This window comes from Limulus polyphemus, unplaced genomic scaffold (genome assembly GCF_000517525.1).
Source record: "Limulus polyphemus unplaced genomic scaffold, Limulus_polyphemus-2.1.2 Scaffold74, whole genome shotgun sequence".
Classification (NCBI taxonomy): Eukaryota; Metazoa; Arthropoda; class Merostomata; order Xiphosura; family Limulidae; genus Limulus; species Limulus polyphemus.
Genome location: NW_013665684.1, coordinates 1,263,505 through 1,289,608, shown reverse-complemented (window position 1 = coordinate 1,289,608; position 26,104 = coordinate 1,263,505). Strand labels below are relative to the sequence as shown.

Below are 26,104 nucleotides of genomic sequence, written 5' to 3'. Positions count from 1 at the left end.
AAAACTGTTTACTTATGTTATAGTGTTTAAAATAAGCTTGTATGTTCTATTTTGTCAAGAACAAAAGTTTGTTTTACAGTGTAGAATGGGCTTGTATGTTTGATTGAATGTTCTATAGTACTTAGAATGAGCTGGTGCATTCTCTATTTTTAAGAACAAAATTCATGTTTTGCAGTGTAGAATGTGTCAAGAATGAGAGATTTTAGGTTTTACGGCATGTAGAATATGTTTGTAAGTTCTGTTATTTCAAAAACAAAATGTGTTTATGTTCTAGAGTGTGAAGAAGCAGCTGATGTATTCTTTATTATTAAGAATAAAACGTTTATATAACTTGTAGAGCAATAACGTATTTATATATTGTACAGTGTAAAAAAAGAAGTTTATTTGTTCTGCAACATTAAAAAATAGTGTTAAAACAAACTTTTTGTATTTTTTTGTAATATCAAGAACAAAGGTTTGTATAATCTGTAGTGTCAAGAAAAAGTTAAAACATTCTGTAATGTCAAGAATATATTTTATATGTTATGTAAAAAATAAAATTATGTACAATCTTTAGAGCTAAGAACGAAAACTGGGTATATTTGTTAATATAATGTTTGGTATTTCTTCAGGATCAAAGTGATCAACAGAGTAGTCCAGATCAGGAACTACAGCAGGATGAAAAGCAAGAAGATGAGCAGTCTCAAGAATCTGAGGGTGACAGAGAGGTGAGACATAAAATTTTATTCATATTCAAACTCATATAATGTAATTTATCATTTAATAATTATCATGTGGTCTCTCATTAATTTTCATCTCATCTCTTACTTCAAGTCTTTTGTTGTATTATGCAGGTCATCATGCTCTCTCCCATCTTCTGAAAAGTCATATGTCCTACTTAATAACTTTATTCATCTTCATCCTATCACCTCCGTACTACTTCATCCTTAAATCTTTGTTACTCCATCATTCCTTCTGTATCAATTGTATCATTTCTTTTAGTATATTTTTCAAATATTCACTACTTCTGGAATGTCAATTTTCTTCAGATTTGTGGATTTCAGAGTTTTTCTTGGTCATCTGGGTCATTTTCTGTGATTTGTATAAATCCAGTTTAAAAAATAGGGGAGGTCAGCCCATGCTACCATGATGTTCCATGTGCTCACAATGTTTTTAAACAAAGAATTTGACATAATTACAATGCAACTCGGTCATTGGCTGCTCTCTACGGAACATTCCACTGCACATACACTGTGCAGAAAAGCTCTGGCCACCTCCATCATGCCCATGTGAAGACAGCAATTTAATTGCAAGTGATCAGCTGACATGGAAGACTACCTATCTAAAGTCTGTGAACTGCTTAATATAAAGCCAAGGTGTTATGTATCAAGCAGATGATTGTCCATGTATGATGTGTCTCTCAACATACTGAGAATATGGGATGTACTTGTTGTGTTCTGCTATGCCTTCTTGTCAGATGATGATTAGTCCATTTACATCCAGACAGTACTCACTGTATATACAGGAAACTGGCTATCAGCAAAGAGTCTAGAGGGATAATCTGTGAGATCAAAAATGTGCTGACAGCCAATAAATGGTGAAAAGAGGAAGCAGAGGATGATAGCGAGACTGTTCCATGAGAGTAAGAGAACACTGCTCATCATGAATTTCTATTCTTCAGTGCTTCATATGTTGAAAAACTATGTGTATGTATTCCAGACATATGAGCCCATGGTACACAAGCTGCACAACAATCAAAAAGATGTCTTCAAACAATTCCTCTCATGCTATGTGAAACAAGAGATGAGTGCTTGGACATCTGATGATGGCCAGTATCTTGAACAGAAAGGCACGTTCACAGGTATTGCAATGAAAGAGATTCTGAAGGAGAGCAGGAGAGATGATGTTGTGAAGACAAAGCTTATCCAACTGGCTTGCACTGCTTGTTTGACATATGGCAGATATCTGCAAAGCAAGATGCCCCTAGATGATACACTATTGTGGGTATTATTAGCCATTGACCCAGAGGCATCCGGGCATACACAGTATTAGTGAGAGCTGAAGGCACTGACACAGTTCATTCCATGTCAGCTGAATAACTTAGAGAGAGAGAAGCATACGAGCTGGAAGTCCAGTCTTATCAAGTGAACAGTGATTTACCAGATCATAGACTGAGGGTAGACAAATACTGGGCCAGCAATCTGGACAATGGACGTATGAGTTCCTGTCGAAGGTGGTGACTGCTTTTCTCGGTATCTTCCATGGCCCATTGGTGGAATCATCATTCAACATTCTAAGTGATGTAATGGACAACAAATCACCAAACATGAAAATGGATACCTGCAGCTCAATCCAGACTGTGAAATATTGACTCCGGTCCAACAGGAAAACTACCGTCCAAATCTTCTCAAGATCAGATGCTCTCCATGACCCAAATGACAAACAAGTAAGCTACAACATTGTGGAAATCGGCATCTGTATACAAGAGAGTTGGCAGATAAGAGGGAGGATCTGGAGAGGAAACGTCACCGCCTACATTTAAAACCAAAGTTAGCCACCAAGATAAAATCAAAGAACAGGCAGAGAAACTTGCCCGTCTAGCATGTCATCACACTGAAGAAAAAAATGAGACAACTGGGAGTGAAAGGACAGAAAAATCTGACAAGAGTGGACTGTCTATCTTGTGGTGACCATACTTATTACTATGTTATAGTTTTGATGTTCTTCATGCATTTCTCACAATATTTGTGCCCTTAATATTTTCTGTCTATGGTTTACTGTGTAAACTACATCCCAAATTTTTCACTTGTCCATTTCCCTTCACATGGATCAAATCATTTTCATGCTCTTACCGAACAGTAGCAATAAATAATTTGTTGTATGTATGTTCAGAATAATTCATTAGCTTGTTGCAGTCATGGTACAAAGCTGAAAATGTGGTTAGTGGTAAGACAATGCATATACATGTATAAGGAATAAAATTTTGTTGGAACATAGCATTAACATTTGCTGGAGTGAAATTGTTTGTCTTTGAATTTATATTTAAGAGTATTGTTTGTTAATAATTTCTATGTTCTATGACACTATACTCCGTTGTCGTGACTTCTCAATAAAGAATGGTAATTGCCCACATTATATGACATAATGAGTAAGTTTTGTGTAAAAACAAATATCTTCAATCAAGACCTCGATGCTCGAATTTTGTTTCTAACTGGATAAAAAGTGCCATATTTTTTTTGAGGAATTATTCATATTTTGTGCCCCCAAACATGCTCAAAATCGCTCTTAGAGCACCTAATTAAAAAAAAAGTTTGATTAATACATCCATTTCATGATAAAAGTGTAAAATATTATTAGTCTGATTGTTTTTTATTCAATCAATCTTCAGGCCAATTTTTGTTTTTGACATCATTTTACTTTTACTTTTGAATTATTTGGTATTATTAGAGGTTTCTGAATAGCAAATTTACAACACATTTTGTGTAGTTCTTCAAATTGTTTTGACAGAGATTGGTTGTTGTAGGCTAACTAAGCTGACACACACTTTTGATGCTCTACTCTTGTTTTTTATTTCTTATGATCTGTCAACTTGTTTTTTTACCATTATTATTTTGGGCGGAAGTGGGTTTAATTTTTGTTATCCATTTTGACATCATTTTTGGTATTGTCCCTTGGAATACATGTATTAGTTTAGATGTTTGAGTCACTGAGAAGCTGGCTAGATGTTCACTTACAATCATGTATCTTTGGATATCTGAAAAACCATTTAACTTGACAGACATTTTTAGCACCTTTTCCTGAAAAAACAATAATACACTAGTTGTACGCAGAAAAATTCAATGATATATTGTAATTTGATGCACAGTAAAGTTACTATATGGATACATATTTCTTTTTCTTGAAGTTAAAAAGGTTAGGTGTTTCAGTTATTTTGTCCAAAAAAAATAGAAGTAGTTTAAATGTGAGCATGTTCCTAATTAATGTATAAGGTAAGAATTATTGTGTAATACTCTTTCAGGGTTAGCTTGGAATGACCTGGTGATTAGGGTGCTTGGCTCACAATCTGAGAGATTTGGGTTCAAATCAAATCACCAGACATGCTTGCAGCACTATAATATGATGAGAGTGTTTTTTTTCGTATTTGTAATATTGATGATTTTTATCTTATTTTTTATGCTGTGAATGAAACATCCAACTTGGTTTTATATACATTAACTGTCAACATAATTGGGTCACTTTCCTTTACATATATTAGCTTTTATATTCATTAACAGTATCAAGCACATAACTATTAACACATTTCTTATTTGAGATCCATGATGTTTTTTATAAAAAAGTTTGCTATTGGTAAATATTTTGTTTAAAAATGAAGTATATATTTCAAATAATACAGAGGTGTATTTTTTAAATTATGGAACAGGTCACAATACTACAAAAAGTGTACTAACCTAACAACCAGTTTAGCACAAGTTTTTGTATGACATGTACATACATTCTACACTCTGAAGAAAGAAAGAAGACTTAGATCTAATACTATGTATAAATATAAACATCAATTCCTGTTTAGTTTTATGACTTACTAGTTTAGAAATTATTATTAATTACAGTTTGTTTGTATTTCAATACCTAATGAACTTCTTGTGCATTAAGGTTCTACTTATGATCCTCTGGATTATTTGACTGGTGTTTCATATACTAGGCTTGGCTGTACACTGCAACATAAACATCAATTCCTGTTTAGTTTTATGACTTACAAGTTTAGAAGTTATTATTAATTACAGTTTGCTTGTATTTCGTTACCTGATCAACTTCTTGTGCAATAAGATTCTATTTCTGATCCTCTAGATTAGTTGTCTAGTGTTTCATATGTTAGGCTTGGCTGTTTATTGTTCACCGTAACATGTATTGGTACTGTGAATGTGATATTTCTCTCTGGCATGTAATACTACTGTTGACTGGATGATGTTGCATGTAGCTTTCTGAATTTCATGTAATTATACAGATGCAATTATTAAGTAGATAAATATAATAAAGGGAAGATATAGTGATCACACACCAGTGAATTCTGATAATAATTCATTAAAATATCATATTATAGTTATGTGTATAGGTTTTATTATTGTTTTTCTACAATTAAAAGAAAATTAAGACCAAAGTAAGCAAAATTGCATAGTTTTCTTGAAAAAGAAACATAAATGTAGTGTTTTTGTAAATATTCACACTAAACTAAAATGCTATGTTATCCAGTGCCTATTTGTGCTTAAAATGGATCAATAAAGTAGTATGTTTAATTGCCAGTTTCTGTTGTATCAGTAAAACCTTGTTGATTCACTTTATAATGTTTGGTTTTGCCTTGTTTCAAGTATGCTATTTCACAGAGGCTATTAATAGTAGCTCTCATAAAACTATGAGTATACCTGGAGGATTGAAGATTAAATGTTGCTTACTAACCAAGACCTTAGGGAAGTGACTCAGACAAGCTGGTTGAAATGAGGCCAGATGATGTTTCTAGTGTGCTAAAAATATTACTGCAAACAAGTAAGAAGGGCTGCAGACACACACACTGATAAATTAATGTGTCTCTTCAACAGATGTGATAAAAACACTCCAAGTTTCTGTTACTCAGCAATTTACCATTTATAACTGGTGAGATTAGTACACACTAAGATTGGATGTAATAAATATATAATGTAGTATTAGTGAATGATGTATTAAAGATTTTTTTCTAAGACTAAAGATGCCAAATTGTATGAGAAGTACAATTTGATGGAAGCAGTTGTATGAGATATTTTTGTGAAAATACTGTGTCAATTTTTTAATACTTAGCAATGAAGAAAGAGAAGTATGCATTCACATTAATTTCCTTAGCTCCGGGAAGCTGCTACAATATTTACATGATAATATTTCTTTACAACATCACCATGTATAACACTAACAGTGGAATTGTCCCAACACCATGCTTTTGTACAGAGGATCTACCTTTACATCTCCATATTTTCTTACAGTGGATCTGTCCTTACATTTTAATACTGTTGTGCAGTAAAATCATTTTTACATTTCTTTGTTGTGTTATAATGGATCTATCTTTATATCTGTATGTTGTCTTACGGTAGATCCATTTTTACGTTAAAGTTGGGTTAGCCAATGTGGGTTTGAGCCAAATTCTTGGCTCTGACTCAGCTTGCAAATATTTAATCTTCTCAAGTCAGCCACAAACTGATAAATGGTTGCAACTGATGTGTGATCATACAGTGAGTGTCAGAGCATGGATATGCTACATTGAATCAAAGAGTTAATAGAAAGTGCCTAGCATCTTATGATTAACCAGATTTGAGTGGGACAAAAGAAAGATTGTAATGTTTTTTAATAAAGTATATCCAATGTTTGACTGTCAATGAATCATTTTTGTCCTGGAGAAATACTTAAGTAAATAATAAATGACCCAAGCCTAGGCTGCTGAGGGTAGGTCTGTTCAGTTGTAATTATTTTATTATGTATATACATTTTCTAGAAATGGTACTTAAAGCATTAAGAGATGTTAGATATTTTTATTTTTTCAGTGCAACAAAAGCATTTAATAAGTTAAGTTTTTTAGGGTACCACAGAAATTAACATATTTAATTTTAGTTAAAAGAGAGAAAAAAGTTGTAAAATTTTATTTTCAATCTAAAATGTGTGTGCAATGAAGAAAATAACCATTCTGTTATCTTACAGTGGGGGTATCTCATGCACTTTTTTATTATCAGTGAATCTATATTTACATCACTGTGTTGTTTTACAGTAGATTTGCTGTTTTAAATTTTAGCATTTTCTTGCAGTTAGTCCATTGTTTTACATTTTAGCATTTTGATACAATTAATATTTTGTCTTTGCATTCACATACAATATTTTCTTTTGTATATCATTTAAGATTTTTCAAGAATTTGAAGTGATACTTTATTAAAAATGTCTACTAGCATTCTGAAAAAACAACAGTTTTACACATTAATCCTAGAATTATTTATAGGGTCACTATTGCATTTTTCAAAACAATTTATGCACCAAATTACATGTGAGTCCATTACTTTCTTGGTTATGGGATTGCTAATAACATTTGAGTTACACAAAAATAGTTAAATATAAACACTGTTTAATCCTACTAATTACTGGTTTCTTGTTTATTTTACTTAGAAGATGAGTTATTTGACAAAATGTTTTTTATCATTTCTTTGCACTGTGGGGCAGGCAAAAACATGCAATTATTCAATGTAAAGCAATATGTGAACCTCACTGGTAATGAAAGGTATTTAAGCAGACCAGTAGTTTTAGGGTTAATGTTAAAGGCTATAAAAAAACACGAGTATTTCTTCTTCAGACATCATCTGAATCTCAGAGGTCGCATTTTGGGTCAATAGGGACACAACATGACAATGGTCATTCAGAGACACCAAAAAGGTATACAGATCGGCTGGGCCGAAGTTCCCTCAACAGTAGCACAGGCAGCTTAGCGGAGGAAGGAGATCAAAACTACAAGAAGGTACCAGAGATCTGTTTTCTTTCTAACAAAATTTGTCCTCGGTTAAAAGTGAAAGCATCCTGTGTTTGAGGTAGAACTTAGTGAAATAAGGTTTAATTATCTTACTTTGTTGTTATCCTTCATAATAAAAACTCTTTTAACGTTCCAAATTAAAATTAAAGCCAACCTCATGCACATTTCATTAATGTATCGGACTTTCAAAGGTATTTTCATGATATTTACAAATCACTACAACAGTGTTACCTGTTGATCAAACTTTAAAATGTATAAATAGTATTTGCAAATTACAAATATTGATATTTTAGAGCAAAATAATATACTTTGAAACATAAAACAATTTATAAACAAATATTAGTTGGTATTGTATAATCAGAGCTTTTGCTAAATCTTTAGGTTCATTGGATAACTTTTTACAATTATGACACTTAACAACTCTTAACTTTCTCATTCACAAAAGTCGTCTTAGGGGTGTTTTATTTTGTTCTCCATGGTAATAGAAGGGAGTGTTATTTTGTTGTGGATTATTGTGTTCATCAGGACTTTTGATAACTTTGTCTTGTAAGGTTATATTATCTGGAAATTTCTTATGTACTGGCTTTAGATTTTTATTTTTAGGCTAGAGTTTTGTAAAATCTTAATTTTGTTCAGTGTTGGGAGTACATTCAGGGGTAATTGGTTGCTTTCTAATTCATTGAAGAAGAAGATTTTTTTTATAGGTATAGTCACTTTCACAGGTAACGAATAAGTTGTCTTCACACCATTATATTTTCACAATTCATCAGGATAAGCAATCTTTAACATCACACCATACTATAGATCCTGTTGTACTCTGTTGTACCCTTCTACCATTAACTTTAAAATCTCTGTTAGATCTCTTGTATTTTCAAATTTACAATGGATGATGTGATGCAATTTAACTGCATTCCACTGAAAGTATTACATCTTAGTCTGTAACAAATAAGAAGCTGTTGTCTACCATGTTAAGCTTCCTATTTCATGTTGATTCAATTCATAATGAGTACATCAATAATGTCATTAGCATCATGAAGATGTTTTATGAACAGGTTTAACACACAACCATCTTATCCCCCTACAGTTAGTGGTTGAAATGAACTCAATTGTATGTGTGACTTATTGACACAAAACAAACAGTCCATGAAAGTTATAGCTTAATTCATGTAGTCTAAATAGTATCAAACAGTCCATGAAAGTTATAGCTTAATTCACATAGTCTAAATAGTATCAAATGGTTCATGAAAGTTATAGCTTAATTCACATAGTCTAAATAGTATCAAACAGTCTATGAAAGTTATAGCTTAATTCACATAGTCTAAATAGTATCAAATGTTTGATACTATTTAGACTATATGAATTAAGCTATAACTTTCATGGACCATTTGATACTATTTAGACTATGTGAATTAAGCTATAACTTTCATAGACTGTTTGATACTATTTAGACTATGGTCCATGAAAGTTATAGCTTAATTCACATAGTCTAAATAGTATCAAATGGTCCATGAAAGTTATAGCTTAATTCACATAGTCTAAATAGTATCAAATAGTCCATGAAAGTTATAGCTTAATTCACATAGTCTAAATAGTATCAAACAGTCTATGAAAGTTATAGTTTAATTCACATAGTCAAAATAGTATCTGAATATTGAAGTTCACTTAAAGACAAAGACTCCATTCACCAGTACTGTCTTGGTATTTTTTACTGGAATTGTTTATTTCTGAATAATGTAATTGTATTATTCTCTCCTCATTTAAAAACACTACAACAGTGCTATCTATTTACTAAACTTTTAAATAATAACAAAAAATAATAAACAAATATTTATATTTAATTCAAAATAATGCTATCTTTAAAACTTGTGGTAAGAAGTTCCTTGGTAAGTCAGTGGTAACTTTATGGAGTTACAACATTAAATTCCAAGGAATCACTCTCTGCAGTGGAGAGAGTGTAGATAGCTCATTGTGTAGATTTGTGCTGATAAAACACCAATAACAATTTATCAAGAAATAATTATATACAAAATAACTATATCGTGTGCTCTTGCATAACAATATTAGGTATCATACTGTATGTAATGTTTGAGCTTTTCATTCCAAAAGACATACTTAACTTAACACCTAAGGATGTTTTGTGAAAGTATTTTCATATTAGATATGTGTACATGAATATTTACTTGAAATACAGTATTTGTAGATTTATAATACCTAGAAAAAATAACATGTTTATATTTAATGCATATTAAAATTTTTTAGTAAAATTGCCTTTATTATCAGTATTGACTGTGTTTTTCTGCAGATCTGTGAAACACTGAAATCAGAAAATGCAAGGCTGAAAGAAAACCTTAAGAAAACGGAAGAAGAGCTGGTCAATACAAAACGTCAGTTACAAAAAGCTTTATTACAGGTTAGGCCTATTCTTTTATTATTGCTACAAAATATCATAATCTAGCAAAGATGTTTAATTGTATAATAAAACTTACAGAATCCTGTATGTTAATGATTGAAACAAATTACTGCTGTTTGATTTAATACATTCTTATATACAATTGAGAAATGTATTTTATTACATACTGTAGAAAATCAGGCATTATTTGTTGTTGTTTATATCGTACTCAAAGATAAATTAATCATATTTAAAAACAATAGATTAACTGGTTTTTATTTTTTTTGCCAAGATTTTTATTATTATTTTTTCCTACTGTCCATGTCCAATACTTTTTCAGAAATTTGCCTGAGTCCTTTCAAATATTTGGTAGGTCCCAAAATTTGAACATGTTAGCAAAAGACAAAGTCCATGTCTAAGTTAAACATGTACTTATTTATACATTGATATGTCTTCCTTTCTGCATTATACCATTTAAAACAAAATCCACATTGTTGCCAGTGTGTATAATCATACGATAACCTTTTGTGTTTTCATTAAGCCAGATGTGAAGCTCACAGATCTAGGAATTTTGTTTTAGTTTATTTAGACATTCTGTTCATTCTTGAAAATAATTGTCATTTTAAATTGTGTATCAGTGGAATCCTCTGGTCCAGTAAGAGCAAATTAAAGCTAATCCACTCCTATTCAATTATCGTTATTATTATTATTATTCTATGTAAAGTACTGTCCTAGAGAAGTAAAGGCAAGTAATTTGTACAATAGATAACTAGTTTAGCTGTAGCCAAAAACGTTGTGAAAGTTAAAAATCTGAAGTAGTGAAAATGATTCCTATCAGAAGTTTACATAATCTGAAAATGTTGATACCACTGTCATTGAGTGAACAAATGTTCACATCTGTCATGTAATCTAGCTCTGCTAGCTTCCTTTTATATTTCCCATTTTCTTAAACCCTGTATCATATTATGAGGCAAAATTTTATTTGGGGTTTCCTGGAATATATTTCAGTGCAATTAATCTGATTAATGCCATTTCATTAAGGTCTGCAACAAGGATTTGGATAGTTCTTTCACAATTGATAGGTCATATAGGTGTTTCATAAAATTATGAGAGGAATGGTCTTTCAAATAACCCTCGGCTGGAATGTTGTCATCAGGCTTATTCAAGATGAATAGCAATGGCTTTTATATTTTATTCTAAAGCAATAACATTTTTCTAGGTTTGGAAGCCATTCACTTTACCTACTTAACATCAGACAAATAAGAAAGCTCTTCCAATATATGAACTCCCATTATGTTAAATTACCTAATTTGTTAATCTGGTTTACTATCTGTTGGCTTGAATGTTGAAAATTTTCAAAACAACCTTTATTGATGCATTTTCTATGAAATAGAAAACACCTTGAGCATTTCCAATTGTAATGCATCTGTGGAAGTCATTTTTGTTACATTTTTGTTACTCTTATCATAAGTATACAATTTCTTGCTCAACGACAGCACAATCTTGAGTTTCCATTTGATAAAACAATGACAAAATGTATCTTTGATTAGCTTATTTGTACTATCCTGAATTAAAGTTTTAGCAATAGAACTCATAAAAGATTTGCAACTGTGAATGTTTCTATAATTGTTACCAAAACCATTTTTTGTTTGGATTTCACACATTACTCTAAAAGTGGTTTGTCAGATGTAGCAACTGTATAAACTGTTTTAAGCCAATTATATAATTTTTTTTTTTTTTATTGTTATCAAATCTTATGAGAGCTTGTCTGAGAAGAATGTTTACAAATCTTGACTATTGGGTAAATGGTTTGTTGTTATCTTTAATCCATTTTGATTTGTTCTTATCTTTAATCCATTGCTGTGAGCAAGATATGTGCTTATTTTGAGCTTGGTCTATTTTTAAGTTTTTAGTACTTTTGGTAAGGGCATCAGATTTATCTGACAGCAAAGGATATTGCCAAGAAAATGTGCAAAACATTTCTTGTTTAGTATGATCAATGTTTTGTCACAGCTAAATTTCTGATGTATTTGAAATTTTCAAGCATGCTTTTCAGTCATGCTTGTATCCTTAGATTTGGCTTGCTTTATTTCTCCACTTTGAATTTTTCTTTTTCTGCTTGATGATATAAAGTTCAAAGTTGAACAATAACATACCTATTCTGTTTTTAAGAAAAGTTTTAATCAGTTAAGTGTTTGAAAACATGGCAAATACAGTTGTACCTAAGCATTAACTTAATAGTAAATTTTCAGTTTATTAATCACTTCTGTACTGACAAATTGACATTTGAAAACTGTCAACATTTACTTGAAGATTTAAATTTTAATCAGTGTCTATGTATATTCCGGACATTAAATAAGATTCTGAGTCTAATGGGCTGAGTCTAGACATCATACTAGAAGTTTCAACACTTGTTTGCTGTGATTCATTATGTGTTGGCCTTCTCAAAATATTGAGTTAAAATAGAAATCATTGATTCATTTCAATGTCAAAAAATTGAAAAAAAAATCAAATAAAAATTGACTGGAATCAATAAAATAACTCTGTGAATTTTGTATATTTTCTGGCTTTATAATTGATACTATTTTCCATTAGTATTTTCAGTAGCTGTTGTGCTGTCCCATTTTTTTTAAGCATCTTTTTATAACTTGATAACCTATTCTCCAGTTTTATATTTTAATCTTACTCAAGTATTCTACAAATGAACATTTTTCAAATTCTGGATATGATACTGCATTCCATCCAGTGTCTTAATACAATATAGACACTTCATAGTATTAATGAAACCTTGTCAATTATTAACCTTTTTTTTATAGAATATTTTTGTTGTTAAAAAGGTTTTTTCTTTTTTTACTTTCTATGTACATTTAGATAGAATTACAGTGTAACTAACATGTTAAAAACCATGCTATAGTCTTTGTGGTAATTTTGCAAAATTTGGATACCGCATTAATCTTTTTTAAATTGTCTTTTTAATGATAATCCTAATTATTTTTCAAACTAGAATCACACAAGAAGTTCTCTAAGTGATGCAGAAAAAAGAGTAAGTTTTGTTTTTTGTACAATTTATTGAAAGCTGTAGAAAAATTCTAGAACTCTTATTTTGTAGAATTTGTGAAACATTTTCATTATAGATGCTTAATAGTTTTACATTATTTATATGAATTGCTTTAATTATAAAATAGAGGTGATCATTATTACTGTTAAAGAGCATGGAATCATAATCATCGAATGATAAATTGTCTGTTTAATTAAAGAAATGTTCAGTTTTGTGTTAACACTTCACATGTTCATTTGTCACATAAGTATTCTATGTTTTTGATAACTAAGATATATTATCTCTTGACCTTAGTAAACTTAATTGCAAACTCCTATATTTGCACATTAATATTGTACGTTATTTGATAACTAATGTATAACTCTTGACCTTAGTAAACTTAATTACCTTCTCCTATATTTGCACATAAATATTGTACGTTATTTGATTACTAATATATAACTCTTGACCTTAGTAAACTTAATCACCTTTTCCTATATTTGCACATAAATATTGTAAGTTTATTTGATTACTAATATATAACTCTTGACCTTAGTAAACTTAATCACCTTCTCCTATATTTGCACATAAATATTGTACGTTATTTTATAACTAAGATATTATCTCTTGAACTTAGTTAGTAATCTAAATCATATACTCATATATTTTACTTCCAAGATAAATTTTTTCTTCAGCATTTACTCAGGTTTAAATGTACTCTCACTTCATGTACTGCACTTAAATCACAACTTTACAAAGACAATAGTGTAGTTCTTGCGTAATTCATTGAATGCAGTATAGATTATTATGGGAAAGGGTAGTCTTCCTTTTGTTTTGTTGTAGTATGTGAAGGTTTGATTTGCTACGATCAAGCTATTTACTTGGTAATGACTGTATTTTAGGAACGAAGAGCATTAGAAAGGAAAGCTGCAGAAATGGAGGAAGAGCTTAAGGTATGACTAGTAAAACCTAGCTTGGGTTTAATCTTTTTAAGATATAGGAACATAATTACATTATGTGCTTCTGTGTCTTTGATGTGAGACCAATGAAAATTTACACAGAGTCAAGAAATAGGTTTTTATTGGTCACTCACTGTTATTTGAGAGGATTATGCTGGTGCTAGTTTTTAAGAAATTGATGAAGGACCGGTATAATTCTCTGTATAAGGAGATATAGTATTTTTTTTTTTTGTTTGTTTGGTTTTTAGTCTTTTCCTTTTAATCTGGAACTCAATTTTGTTGTTGTATGTACACAGGTACACATAAATGATTGTGTACAAGTTTACTCGGGTTTTCATGTATTTGTGAGCTGTGTGGATATTAAAAGGCAAACAAATCATTTTTATGTAACTAGTAAGTAATGATATACTCCAATTTTCTTTGAAGTTAGTTCCTTTAATATTGTAGTTATAATGCTTAAGAACTTTTGAATGTTATTATCATTATGATTGGTGATTTAAAAGCTTTTTATGAAGTGTAAACACAGTCTTGTTTTATGCATTTTTTTTTAAATTGTCAACACAGAGAAATCTTTGGCAAGAATTACAATAGTAGCAGAATTTTGGAGTACTTAATAGTAATTAAAGACATTATATGACTTGTGCATAACAAATCGTTCACTTAGCAATTTAAGCTTCTGTATAAAGCACGGTTACGTTCAAAAAATTAATAAAGAGATGATGAAAATACAAAAGAGTTTAGGTTAGGTTTTGGTTAACTGTCAGTGTCGGAGCAAGTGTTTCTGAATCTGTGCTTACACACATGAAATATATTAAAGTGTCTGACAAATATCAGAAGAAAGTGATTATAGCCAAAGTTGTGAACAGTCAAGTTTATAGGAAAGTTAATAAACATTTTGTTAATCCAGGACAACAATGGTGTCATAACTAGCATTAACAAAGTATTCACAAAAGTGTTTTGTATCTTTCTTCCTGTGAAAATTGTGCAATAGAGCTTTAGTGTGATATTATCTGAAGTGCATTAGTTGTTGCCAAGTATTACAATAATACTTGGTCAAATAATAGAATTTTCTGACTCGGTGTAATAAGCACTTGGAGTATATAAATATTACTTGTTGTGAATTGTTGCTTTAATATTTGTCTTAGCAGTGGATTTCTTTTATTACTGCAGTAATGTTTGTTCTAGCACTAACTTTTTCCTGTTCAGCATAATAAATGTGTAGTGTGTATTACTTAATTATAACTCAGTATTGCAGCAATATTTGTTTCAATGGTTGATTTCTTTTACTTAATGTGATAATCCTTGAATAATCTAGTGTAATAATATTTGTTGTTTCAGAAGAAATATCTTAAATTATAACTAAGGAAATAAATAGGGTGAAAATATTATGGTATTTTCATAGTTTTATGACATTAATAATGCTTCTTTTCCAGCTTTATAAGTTCAACCCCTTAGGCTTTAAGATTAAGATACATTATCGCTGTATAATGGGGATTCTGGGGAATGATACTATGTCTTTAACTCATAATATTCAATCTCAGTGTATGATTTTCACTGGTTATTGATTTTTATATAAAAATATATAATATTGATAATTACTTTATTACAAGTTATAGCTTGTAATAAGATAATACTTAATCAGTAAGTAAACTCAAAACAAAACTATTAGCAGTGATAATTACTTCAGTATAACAGTGATTATTACTTGTATATAAAGCTGTATAATATTAGTTATATTTTATGTGCTGTCAAACTATATTGATAGTGAACATTAACATTAAACTGTACATGTTTAAGAACCAATGTGAAAGCAAGACCAAGACTGTTGCATATTTTCCTTAGTTAATATTTTTTTAGTTTAATAAGTGGTCATGCGTGTAAGTTCATAATATTTAAGTATTGGTGTTATTTACCTTGCTTTCGTGTTCTTTCACTTAACAGTCGTGTGATTTGCATTTAAGTTTTGTTTGTTATATTGATTGATAATAGCAATGTAAGGTATTGTATGCATGACTTTAGATAACACTGTGACATTAATCAGTTTGTTTTTTGTAAGTTGAAACATTAATCTTTGAAACATGGAAAATAGACTATATGAGACATAATAGTGTGTGTGTGTGCAAAAACAGGACAAAAGAATATTCTACTGACAGGAATAGTCCTTACTATATATTCTAATGGCATAAGTAATTAATAAAAAAACTATAATGCCTTCTTTTTCTCCTCACAAACTCCAAAACTAGTATGTTGAAACACAAACACAATTGTAACATGATTAGAGATTATAGGTCTTCAGTTCTTTTCTGCAGTCATCCATAGTTTTCATGCAGGATCTTAGTTACTAAGTCTGTCCATTGAGATCACATTTCACAGGTTCATGTTTGAAAAATAGTTGCTTAGTTCTGTCATGACAGGTGTGTACCTTTGAGGGGGTCAAGTGTACACATGCATATCAAGTTAGAAAATTTAAGTACAAATTATAATTCTCTTTTTTTTCCAGCAGTTTTTTATCATTATGTAACATTACTTAGTGTATTTCACATATAAAAAAAATTAAAGATATATTCCAACTTTCATTTCTATGCAGGATAAGTCTCAACTGTAAACAATGATTTTATAGATTTGTTTTATTAGAGTTTTTCTGCTCATACTAAAGTATAGGTTTACATTGTCTAAGAAACCATAATCACATGGAAATATAATTATCCATGTCTTATTTTTCACATGATTTCCTTCTCTGTCATTGGTTTTATTACTACAGTCCTTCATTGCCACCCTATTATAATGTCACAGCACGTAATCTGAATAATTACTAATTAAACTCAACTTTGAAAATAGCTAGAGCTAATGACTAAAATCAATTGGAAGGTAGAGGCTCTAACATTCATCGAAATAAAGTGATTTTACCAACAATTTTTGTGGTTTATTGACATATTAGTGATCTGGAGCTCTAGAGTTGAACAAAAATTCTAATTTGAAGTGTACAACTTTTTGGAATAAATCAAAAATCTGGAAATTGTTTGAAGTTTTTTTTTATATTCTTTTCATTCCTGATAATATTTTATATGACACTTTATATATGTTTGAAAGCTGCAGGAATATTCTAACACAAGACACCACATAAGTTTTAGCAAGTATTGTAAGCTATGGGCAAACTACTCAGATTGAATAATAAGCTGTATTGTGTTCATACAACATGTATATAAATAAAGAACTTGTTATATATGTTGAAAATGAACTATATTTGTATGAATATCTCAGTCAGGAATATTGTCAAAAATATATGATGTATGACAACGACAGTCAGTTTTACCATGTTTTATAACTTAAAAGGGATTGACAGTTTCAGTTGTCAAAATAAAATATCAAAATATTATGCTGATAAATAAGGCAAGTTTATTGGATGTATGAAATGACACTTTTTTTTCAGAAGTTTAGATTCAACTAATTATTATTTGTACTGTTTGATTCACTAAACGTTTGTCATAAGTGACTGACGCAACTAATTAAAAGTGCATTGAGTTTCATACTTTTAGCTACTGTGTTTTGAGTAGAATGCTTAAAATAAGGAATGTTCATCTTTTTTTTTTTATGAATGATAATGGCATGCAATTTCCAAGACCCAGAACAGTTTTATCATGTCTAATGATTTTGTGCTATTGGATTTGTTGAAAGAAATATTATTATTTTCATAAACATTTCTCTTTAAAACAAGTGTATTGTCAGGTTTGTTGGAAAATGGGTAACTTTCAGATATATGATTACTAGAAACATGCTGCACTTAATTCACTACATATTTTCTGTATCTCTCTTTTGCATTTCATAAACACGTTTATCTTAATTTCTAATAATCATCAAAGGAGCAGATAAACCATAACGTTCAAGACTAACTTAGGCTCCGTTTTCTAAGTAAAATCCATCATAATAATTCAACATTTTTATGTTTCCCTCGCATTAGGTGTGATCTAGGCTTGTACAACTTTAAGGGAAACTTTTTTTTCTTCTACCTTTTGGTTATTATTGTTACATGGTAAGATTATATATATTTTCAGGCTCATGTAGTCCCAAACATACAGAACTTGCTGGCCATGTAAAGATAAGCCACTGTTGCATTGTAACATGATATTCATCATTTTAAGGTCAAAACACAAAAGTTTATGAAATTCTAAAAGATGTGCATGTACATGAGACTTGTGCATGCTGATTAGCAAAGATGAATAACCAATTGCATAACAACCAATAAAAATATTTCTAATTTTGTAGTTTTTCATGGATTTATTGCTTTATAATAAAATATTTAGGTTCTGTGTTAAATTTTGTTTTAAAGTATGGCCCCAGCTACCGCCTCCTCTCTCTCCTCCAAATCCTGAATCAGTACTTGAACTTCCTACTGTGCTGTTTCTATTAAGGTTCTAAAACTTAAATCTTTAAGACGTGTTATTTAACATTTGTTATGATTAACCAGGGCAAAATTAAAAGTGACAGGTATCTTTTTAAAATATTCTTTTAATGCAGGAGTAGTTTTACTATTCAGGATATGTTCCACACATGTTAATAAGTTTTATTATAGTAGTTTAAACATAACAGAATATAATTAGAAAGCATACTTCACACTTTGGATTCATTTATAGATTTTACACTTTTGAATTGAATGTAACAACAATTATTTTGAATACTTTTGGCACATGTAATATATTTATGTGATTTGTAGCAGTTGGAAAACAGTAAATTTAAGTGTAGCAAACTTTAAAGATGTGACTTAGACATTTTGAAATTGCTATAACTGTTTATTTATATTAGAGTTACATATAGCCAAGAGTTATAGAAGATGTTAGTCAGAGCTGCAGAAAAACAAAATTAGTATAATGGTAAAAATGTCTAATATCAATCTTGTACATTTGTAATGTACTTAAAATTATGTTTTAGAACTACAGTATTATTTTATAAAGAAAAATACAGGGAACAGAATTTAAATTCATTCCCATGTAAGACATACTAAATTTAGTGGACCACACTTAGCTGCTGGTCAGCCTTTACAAATGCCTGTACTGTGTTTACTTGCAGAACATGGCCAAAGTTATGACAGAAAATGAAAAGCTTAAAGCTGAGAACAGAGCTCTCACTCGAGTGGTTTCAAAATTATCAAAATAGGTAAAATTTCTGGTCTTTGAAATGTGCATGCCATTAGCTATTTTGAAATGATTTGAACAGATGTTTTGTAAAAGGACTAAAAAACTTTTTTTTTTTAAGTGGGCAACTGTAGGTCTTTATGGAACACCAAGTGTGTTATTTTCTGTTTATTGTGCATAAAATAACATGTATAATGAAATGATGGTTTGAGAATAATTTTTATCTTAATTATTTCATATTAACAAGAATATACCATCATCATTATTCCTAATACATTTTTTTAATCACAACGTTTTTATTTATGGTTAAAAAAATTGTTTTACACCTGTGCAATTCATAGTAAATTTGAAGTCTTTAAATGCACATAATCTACAAGAACCATTGTCATTTCTGTTGATGTAAAATGTGCGTGTGTGTTTTCTTATAAAAATGTTTTCTTTCTTATTGCTTATACCAAAGAACATACACAGCTTGCATTGAAAATAAATAAACTTCTGGATAATAATGTCATAACACCAATGTTTTTTATGGTTTTGACATTACTTTTAAATTAAGCTGTATAAATAATTATTATTTTAAAAGGTTTGACAACATTGACATTACACTGTTGTGTATTTAAGTACTGGCCTACCATCATTGCAAGTTGACTACAATCCTTTTTTGATCTTTCTCATAAATAACAATTTATTGAAATAAAATATATATATGTATGGCTAATTACCATGTTTACTTATTTACATTTTACTGCTTATCTCAATCCATGTGTGTGTATTTGTTAGTTCATTTTTTCCAGATCATTAATGACAGGATAATGAGTTTTGGTAATAATAGTAAATTCTAGAGGGAAAAAAATGTTTAAATCACTTACTGCTTCAAGTAGTTATTGTCTCTGTCCGAGTGTCATATTTCAGAGACAAGAAATTCTTTGTTTTTAAAGATAATTTATAAAATATTGTTAAAACCACAAAAGTATATTAGATCACATCTTTTATTTGTTTTCCCAATAATATTGTAATGAGAAATTATCATGTTTGATGATAATATGAAGAAAGAGAGAAATCCATAGAGCTTATAATTGGTGAAGGTTACAAAGTTGTCAATAGACAGGGATTTATGGTTCTTATATTATGATTTAAAGATCTACTAAGGTAATGTGCTTTACAGATTGCTTGGTGATGCAATGTTTACTTCCGTAGTTAAACTCATGGTTTAACAAGAATATTTACAGCAGTTTGTTATTGGCTTAGTGTTCATTGAAGTGTTCGTTAAAAATAATCTCTAGTTCTCACAATCTATACCAAGCAGACTTTTTAAAAATGTCGCTCGTAAATAAACCAACTACAAACATGATAACATTCTTCTTAAATTCCAACTTGCCCCGGTGGTTTGTGCTATGTTCACCACAATTTTAACATTATAAGTCTTCAGACTTACCATTGAGCCACTGGTAGGAGTAACCTTTTCAATAAACAATGGGCCTGGCATGGCCAGGTGGTTAGGGCACTCGACTCGCAATCTGCGGGATGCAGGTTTGAATCTCCATCCCACCAAACATGCTTGCCCTTTCAGTTATGGGAGCATTATAATGTTACTGTCAATCCCACTATTTGTTGGTGAAAGAGTAGTCCAAGAGTTGGCAGTGGGTGGTGATGACTAGCTGCCTTCCCTCTAGTCTATTACTGCTAAATTAGGGACGGTTAGCAGAGATAGCCCCCGTGTAGCTTTGCAAGAAATTCAAAACAAACAAACAAAACAAATTGTAACTTTAATTCTGTGACAAGGAGGGCCGTAGTTCCATGTATATTTCAAAATTTATTTGGATTTTTATGGCTTTCTTGATATCTCTTCTGACACTTCTTTAGGATATGGATGGTGATTTTTTTTTATAATTCATAGACAGAGCATTGGAAAGTTGTGTAAGAAAATCCACAAAATGTGTGAAAAGATCCCTTGAAATATTATTCTCTAAAATAAGCTTAGAGAGAAGAGTCTTGTATCAAAATCATGTGTAAAATAAACTTTTGAAAAAGAGAATGCACTCAATTCTGACATTTTTATTTGAAGATCTCACTGGATAATATCATCATCATCATCTATTCCTAGGACATTGTTTTTAATTATGATTAATTAAGATAATTAAGCATAAGAAGAGAACAGATTGGGTATAAAATACAAGGTATTTTATGTGAATAATTAAAGTTATATGTAAAGAGTTAGATTGTAGGTAAATTTTGGAAACTTGTTTTACTTGTTAACATACTAATTTCTATCTAAGTCCAATGCACTGTTTTATTATTTTTAATTAAAGTAATGTGTTCACTGACTAAAAATATAAGAAAATAACACAATGTTCTAAAATCAGTCTTATTTTAGTATTTATTATATAGTGAGATTCCTAAGATATGTTCAGGTTTGAGTAAAAACTGCTATTAAATTTACTACTTTATTTTTCTAGCAACTGGAGCAGGTGAAAGCTGAGAACCAGCGGTTACGAGATGAAAATGGGGCCCTAATCAGAGTCATCAGTAAGCTATCCAAATAGAAAAAAATAGAATTCAGGTTTACATATCTTCCAGCCTGGGGTTAGAACCTCCCTAACCCTGAGGACACCAATTTCTACAGTGTGGTTGACATTGTTATGATGGTACTCTTCTCACCTTTGTTTTAACCTACAGTTGTAGTTTGTTGAGTTTGTTCTTCACTGCGGTTATGGTTGGATGATGTACTTCAGCCGGAAAGTTTATGACTGTCATCTAGTCTTACAATTCCGTCTTTAATTTAACCACTTAAACGTTGGTACATTAACAGTCACTGATCTGTGTCCCTGAGTGCATTATTATATTTTCTTCTGCTTTTATATATTTTATTTCTGATAGTCTGAATTTTTTAAACTTAAAATTACCATCAGTATTTCAGTACCACACATGAAAAAATATGATTTTAGAACCTCCAAGACTATTGCTTTGTTTGAAGAAAAGAGGGATGTCTGATTACTTTTTAATTTTAAGAACAAAAGGTAATGTTAAAGAATTCCAATGGCAGTCAGAAGAAAATAAAAGCTGTGTATTGAATTATCATCCGACAGCTGAAATATGAAAAAAATAAATGTTAGGGCAATACTAGTTCTATGTCTTGTAATGAGTTGTGACTTAAAATGGCCACCAGGATTTTGCCTTCTGTTTTTAAAAACGTAATATAATATTTTTTCCAAAAATCTGAGATTAATAAAGAGAAATTTGGATAAACAATATTATCATTATTTTGTGATAATTACTTGTTAGGTATTTTCTTGATCACTTTTCTGCTATATATATATGTACAATTAAAAACCCACCAAGAAATGGTACTTCAAAAGAACAAAGTAACACTTTTTTTTTCACACAGTATTTGTGTTAGATTATTTTGAGAATTAATAACCTCTTGCTGAGTGATTGAGCAAAGGCAAGTGGAAAAGACAACATTTTTTGTATTTGTTTATCTAAGAAACAGAATTTGTATTCATTAAGGTATGTATGTGTCATCACCCAACATTAGTTGGCAGAAACTACATGCAAAATGGTTGAGAGCAAACCACTGACTGACAATAAGCATTATCAGTAAGAAATAATAACTATATTTTACTGTAATTAAACAAAGAAAAGTTAGTCTCATTTATGTCAGAATATGCAAACTTTTGGTTATTAATCTTTGTATCAGCTGATATGTTTTTGTGGGGGGGAGGGGGGATTTTTTATATATTTTTTTTTACTTATGGTCACTTTCTAAAGTAATTGATTTATTAGAAGGAAATTTCTGTTTTCTTTTGACAGTTATCAAAATTATTTTTCAAATTATTACTTTAAAACTAAAACAAATATTAACAATAAAACTTAACTAATATTAAAATGAAAATGTAAAACTGTGTTTTTCAAGTTAGTTATTAGAACTTCCCAGGTTTAAGAATTATTGTATACAATGAATAGAAATAAAATTTGTTTAGTAATCTCTTCCATAGCTTTTATAATTGAAGAACCATGGATTTTATATGCCTTACACCTATCTTAAAACAAATTTTAAGCCATTTTATTGTATATCCTGTTTCTTAAATCTGTTTGAGTTTGACTTGTTATGTGTAAAGAATGAATTTATAACATGTTTCCTTGTCCAGCGTAAACTGCAATTGAAAGAAAATTTTATTGTTTGATATTAACAAGCAGTTTCTGCTAAACCACTCCCAACCAGAGAAATCTGGGTTTTTGTTATATTTCCTGCACATTTTTCAGAATACATCTTATTTTATGATGAAACATGTGTGAAGATAAATGACTTTTGTGGAGTTAGAGGGAGTGACTTTTTGGTAAAAATTGACTTCTCACCATCAGTTGTTTTAATGCAACTTCACTGAGAATGAACTACTTTTTTCATACAAAATAAAATAGTATAACAATAACAAACATCTTGTGCATGATCCTGGATTTTAGAGGATAGCAAGACAGCAGCTAGTGTGAGAAAGAGTGTGTGGTTGAAAATGCAAATATTGATAATTTCTGATTAGTATACTTCAGCAAAATATGGAATCAAATATGTAGTGACATGACAAGGAGTCATCAGTAGAGTACAGACAGCAAATGAGCGATGGTAAGGAAAAATTGACTGGTATGAAAGATCAAAGTGATGGCTAGCAGGGTGTTACTCGGATTTATATTGCTAATCATATGACTAATGAATGTCACCCAAAGCTGCTTAGTTTTGACACTTGTATAACTTTTTATTTGTACAGTCTTTGATCCTTTTTATCTGCAGCAAAATGCTTGGCAGATGATGCCATACCCATCCCTGCAATTTACTTGTGTTTTTTACAAATTTGTTGGAGACCCAGCTCACTTAGCAGACTACTATAATATTCTATGGTTAAATCAAAGATCACTAATTAATTAAAGAATTTAATTTTTTGTAAATAATATTCGGTGCATTCTGTTGCTGTCAATGTTGTTCAAGCAATTTGATGTTATAAATAGTGTTTCAACTGCCTGTTGAGTCCTGGTATTGAAGGAAAGACCTCATTGGCACTGGGTATTACAATTATAGTGTGGTTGACATTATTACATTGGTCTTTACTTTCACTCGTACGTTCTTACAATTTATATGTCAAGTTGTCAGAATATTTGATGTTTTCCCATGAAGTCTTTAAAGATAGTAGTATCTTGAGTGTGACCATTAGTTGTATCTTGCCATTAGTTGATATTGCCATGGGTGTTTGTATGTGGATGTCCAGTTTAGGTGGAATCATTATCATTTATGGGACTTGTATGTAAAGTAAACTACCATGGAGATGTTGTAATACATTTTGTTTCACCCCACATACAGGGAAAGCTGGGTAAATGATTCATAAATTCTGGTGTAGTCCTGGGTAGAAATGTGTATTATGTATCTTTGCAATCACGGTATGTCAGATATAAATATGTTAGCAAAACCAGTAAAAGACTTCTTATTCCAAACAGGGTTTCAACATTTTTTTTTTCTTCTTGTCTTGGCTGAAGGCATTGTTCCAGTAGACAGTATTTTATTTTTATTCTGAGTGTTATTGTCATCATGCTGCCATATCTGTATACACAGTCTCTACTCATTACGTGACAAATTATTCACAACATTGTATATCATTGGAGGACTGATGTTTTGTATTGTTGAAATTCATCTTGTAAGTTTCTGTTTTCAAACCTCATGGCCCACAATTTATAATGTTGTCAAGTTATTATTCAGTCTGGCCTGTATAGATGAATAAAAAAAAAGTGCCTTAACTTGTAGGATTGCTTTTTTAATAAAAGCTGCTTCTTTGGTCAATGAGAAGCCAGTCATTGTTTAATGCTTCAAGTTGCATTTAACACAGTTATTAGTTCAATACTTTGAATTGTAATGGCTAGTTGCCTGCCATTTGTAAGTGTATTGCTAGAGTCATATTTTGCTTTGTTGTATGAAGATTGTTTTTAGTATTTATGGCCTTTTCTTTAATCTCAACGAAAAGTATTATTGTATGTACAGATTAGAGTGTAGAAGATCTTGAATAAAAATATTTACATGTGACCTTTGATGAATCTGCCATGTTGGAAGTATAGAATTAGTCTCTGTTTTATGGTTTTATTGTGTAAATGTGAAGAAATTGAGTTTTTAACATTCTAATTTGGTCTTGAAAGAGAAGGGTATTGTAATGTAAGTTACATGTAGAAGTCAACATGGGTACTCAAAAATCTGGTTACCTGACCTTGGGTCTCTTTACTAACTGGGTATCAGTTATTAATTTGAGAATTTAATAAAAATGTATAAAGTATGACAACAATGTAGTTGTCTCTGGCTGGCATAATAAAGATGAGGCTGAAACAAGCTACGTAAATTGCAATGTCTCTTCCTTTGGTGGTATGTTTACAGACTTACAATGTTAATATCTGGGGTTTGATTCTCTGTAGTGGAGAGAGTGTAGATAGCCAATTGTGTAGCTTTCCACTCCACCTCCTTTGGTAATAAAATCCCACATAATGGTCCTTTACCTTGACACCATGATTGCAAGTTCTTTAACTGCCTTGCTGATGTCATCTTAAATAAACAAGAGTTTAATATGACCAATAGATGGTGCAAAGAATCTTACAGCATGAAGCACATCTAACATTAATAGGTTTATTCCATCTGAGGTGTTTTTTTTTATTAATATTTTATTTTCTAAAAGTAGTAATACAAGTCTGCATATCTGAAGAGAGGAAACACATGTACAGTATATTATGCACTTAAAATATGAATAATAATAAATTCTATGCAAGATTTTTGTGCTTTTTTATTACCCAAACAGGACCCAGGTTCAGGTAATTTGTACAGCAGTTACCCAGTTCCAGATTTTCTACCTATGCTGACTTCTTGTTATGTATTATTTTATACTTTCACTGCTATTTTATAATTTGCAGCATACTGCATTTTAATGTTTCCATCTTGGAACATTTGATATTATAGTATATAAATTTTATATCCTAATTAAGAATCGAATTTATTTTTATTTCTTAAAAGTCTATGGTTGAACATATTTTAAAATAAAACAGTATACTGCTTCCAAAAAAGAT

At 30.4% G+C, this 26,104-nt stretch overlaps 1 protein-coding gene across 2 annotated transcripts in view; it reads left to right on the top strand.

Moving 5' to 3' along the window:
- Positions 1-22,796, top strand: part of LOC106466566 (protein phosphatase 1 regulatory subunit 12B-like) — a 51,030-nt gene extending 28,234 nt beyond the window's left edge. The window contains exons 17-23 of one of the 2 annotated variants that reach the window (XM_022395105.1): positions 612-707; positions 7,334-7,495; positions 9,810-9,917; positions 12,901-12,939; positions 13,836-13,886; positions 18,957-19,043; positions 21,478-22,796. In XM_022395105.1, the coding sequence (XP_022250813.1) occupies positions 612-707; positions 7,334-7,495; positions 9,810-9,917; positions 12,901-12,939; positions 13,836-13,886; positions 18,957-19,043 (543 nt within the window). In that variant the 3' untranslated portion in view covers positions 21,478-22,796. The remainder of the gene's footprint in view (positions 1-611; positions 708-7,333; positions 7,496-9,809; positions 9,918-12,900; positions 12,940-13,835; positions 13,887-18,956; positions 19,044-21,477) is intronic. The other variant, XM_013926861.2, reaches the window with a different exon arrangement.
- The last annotated feature ends 3,308 nt before the right edge of the window (positions 22,797-26,104 follow it).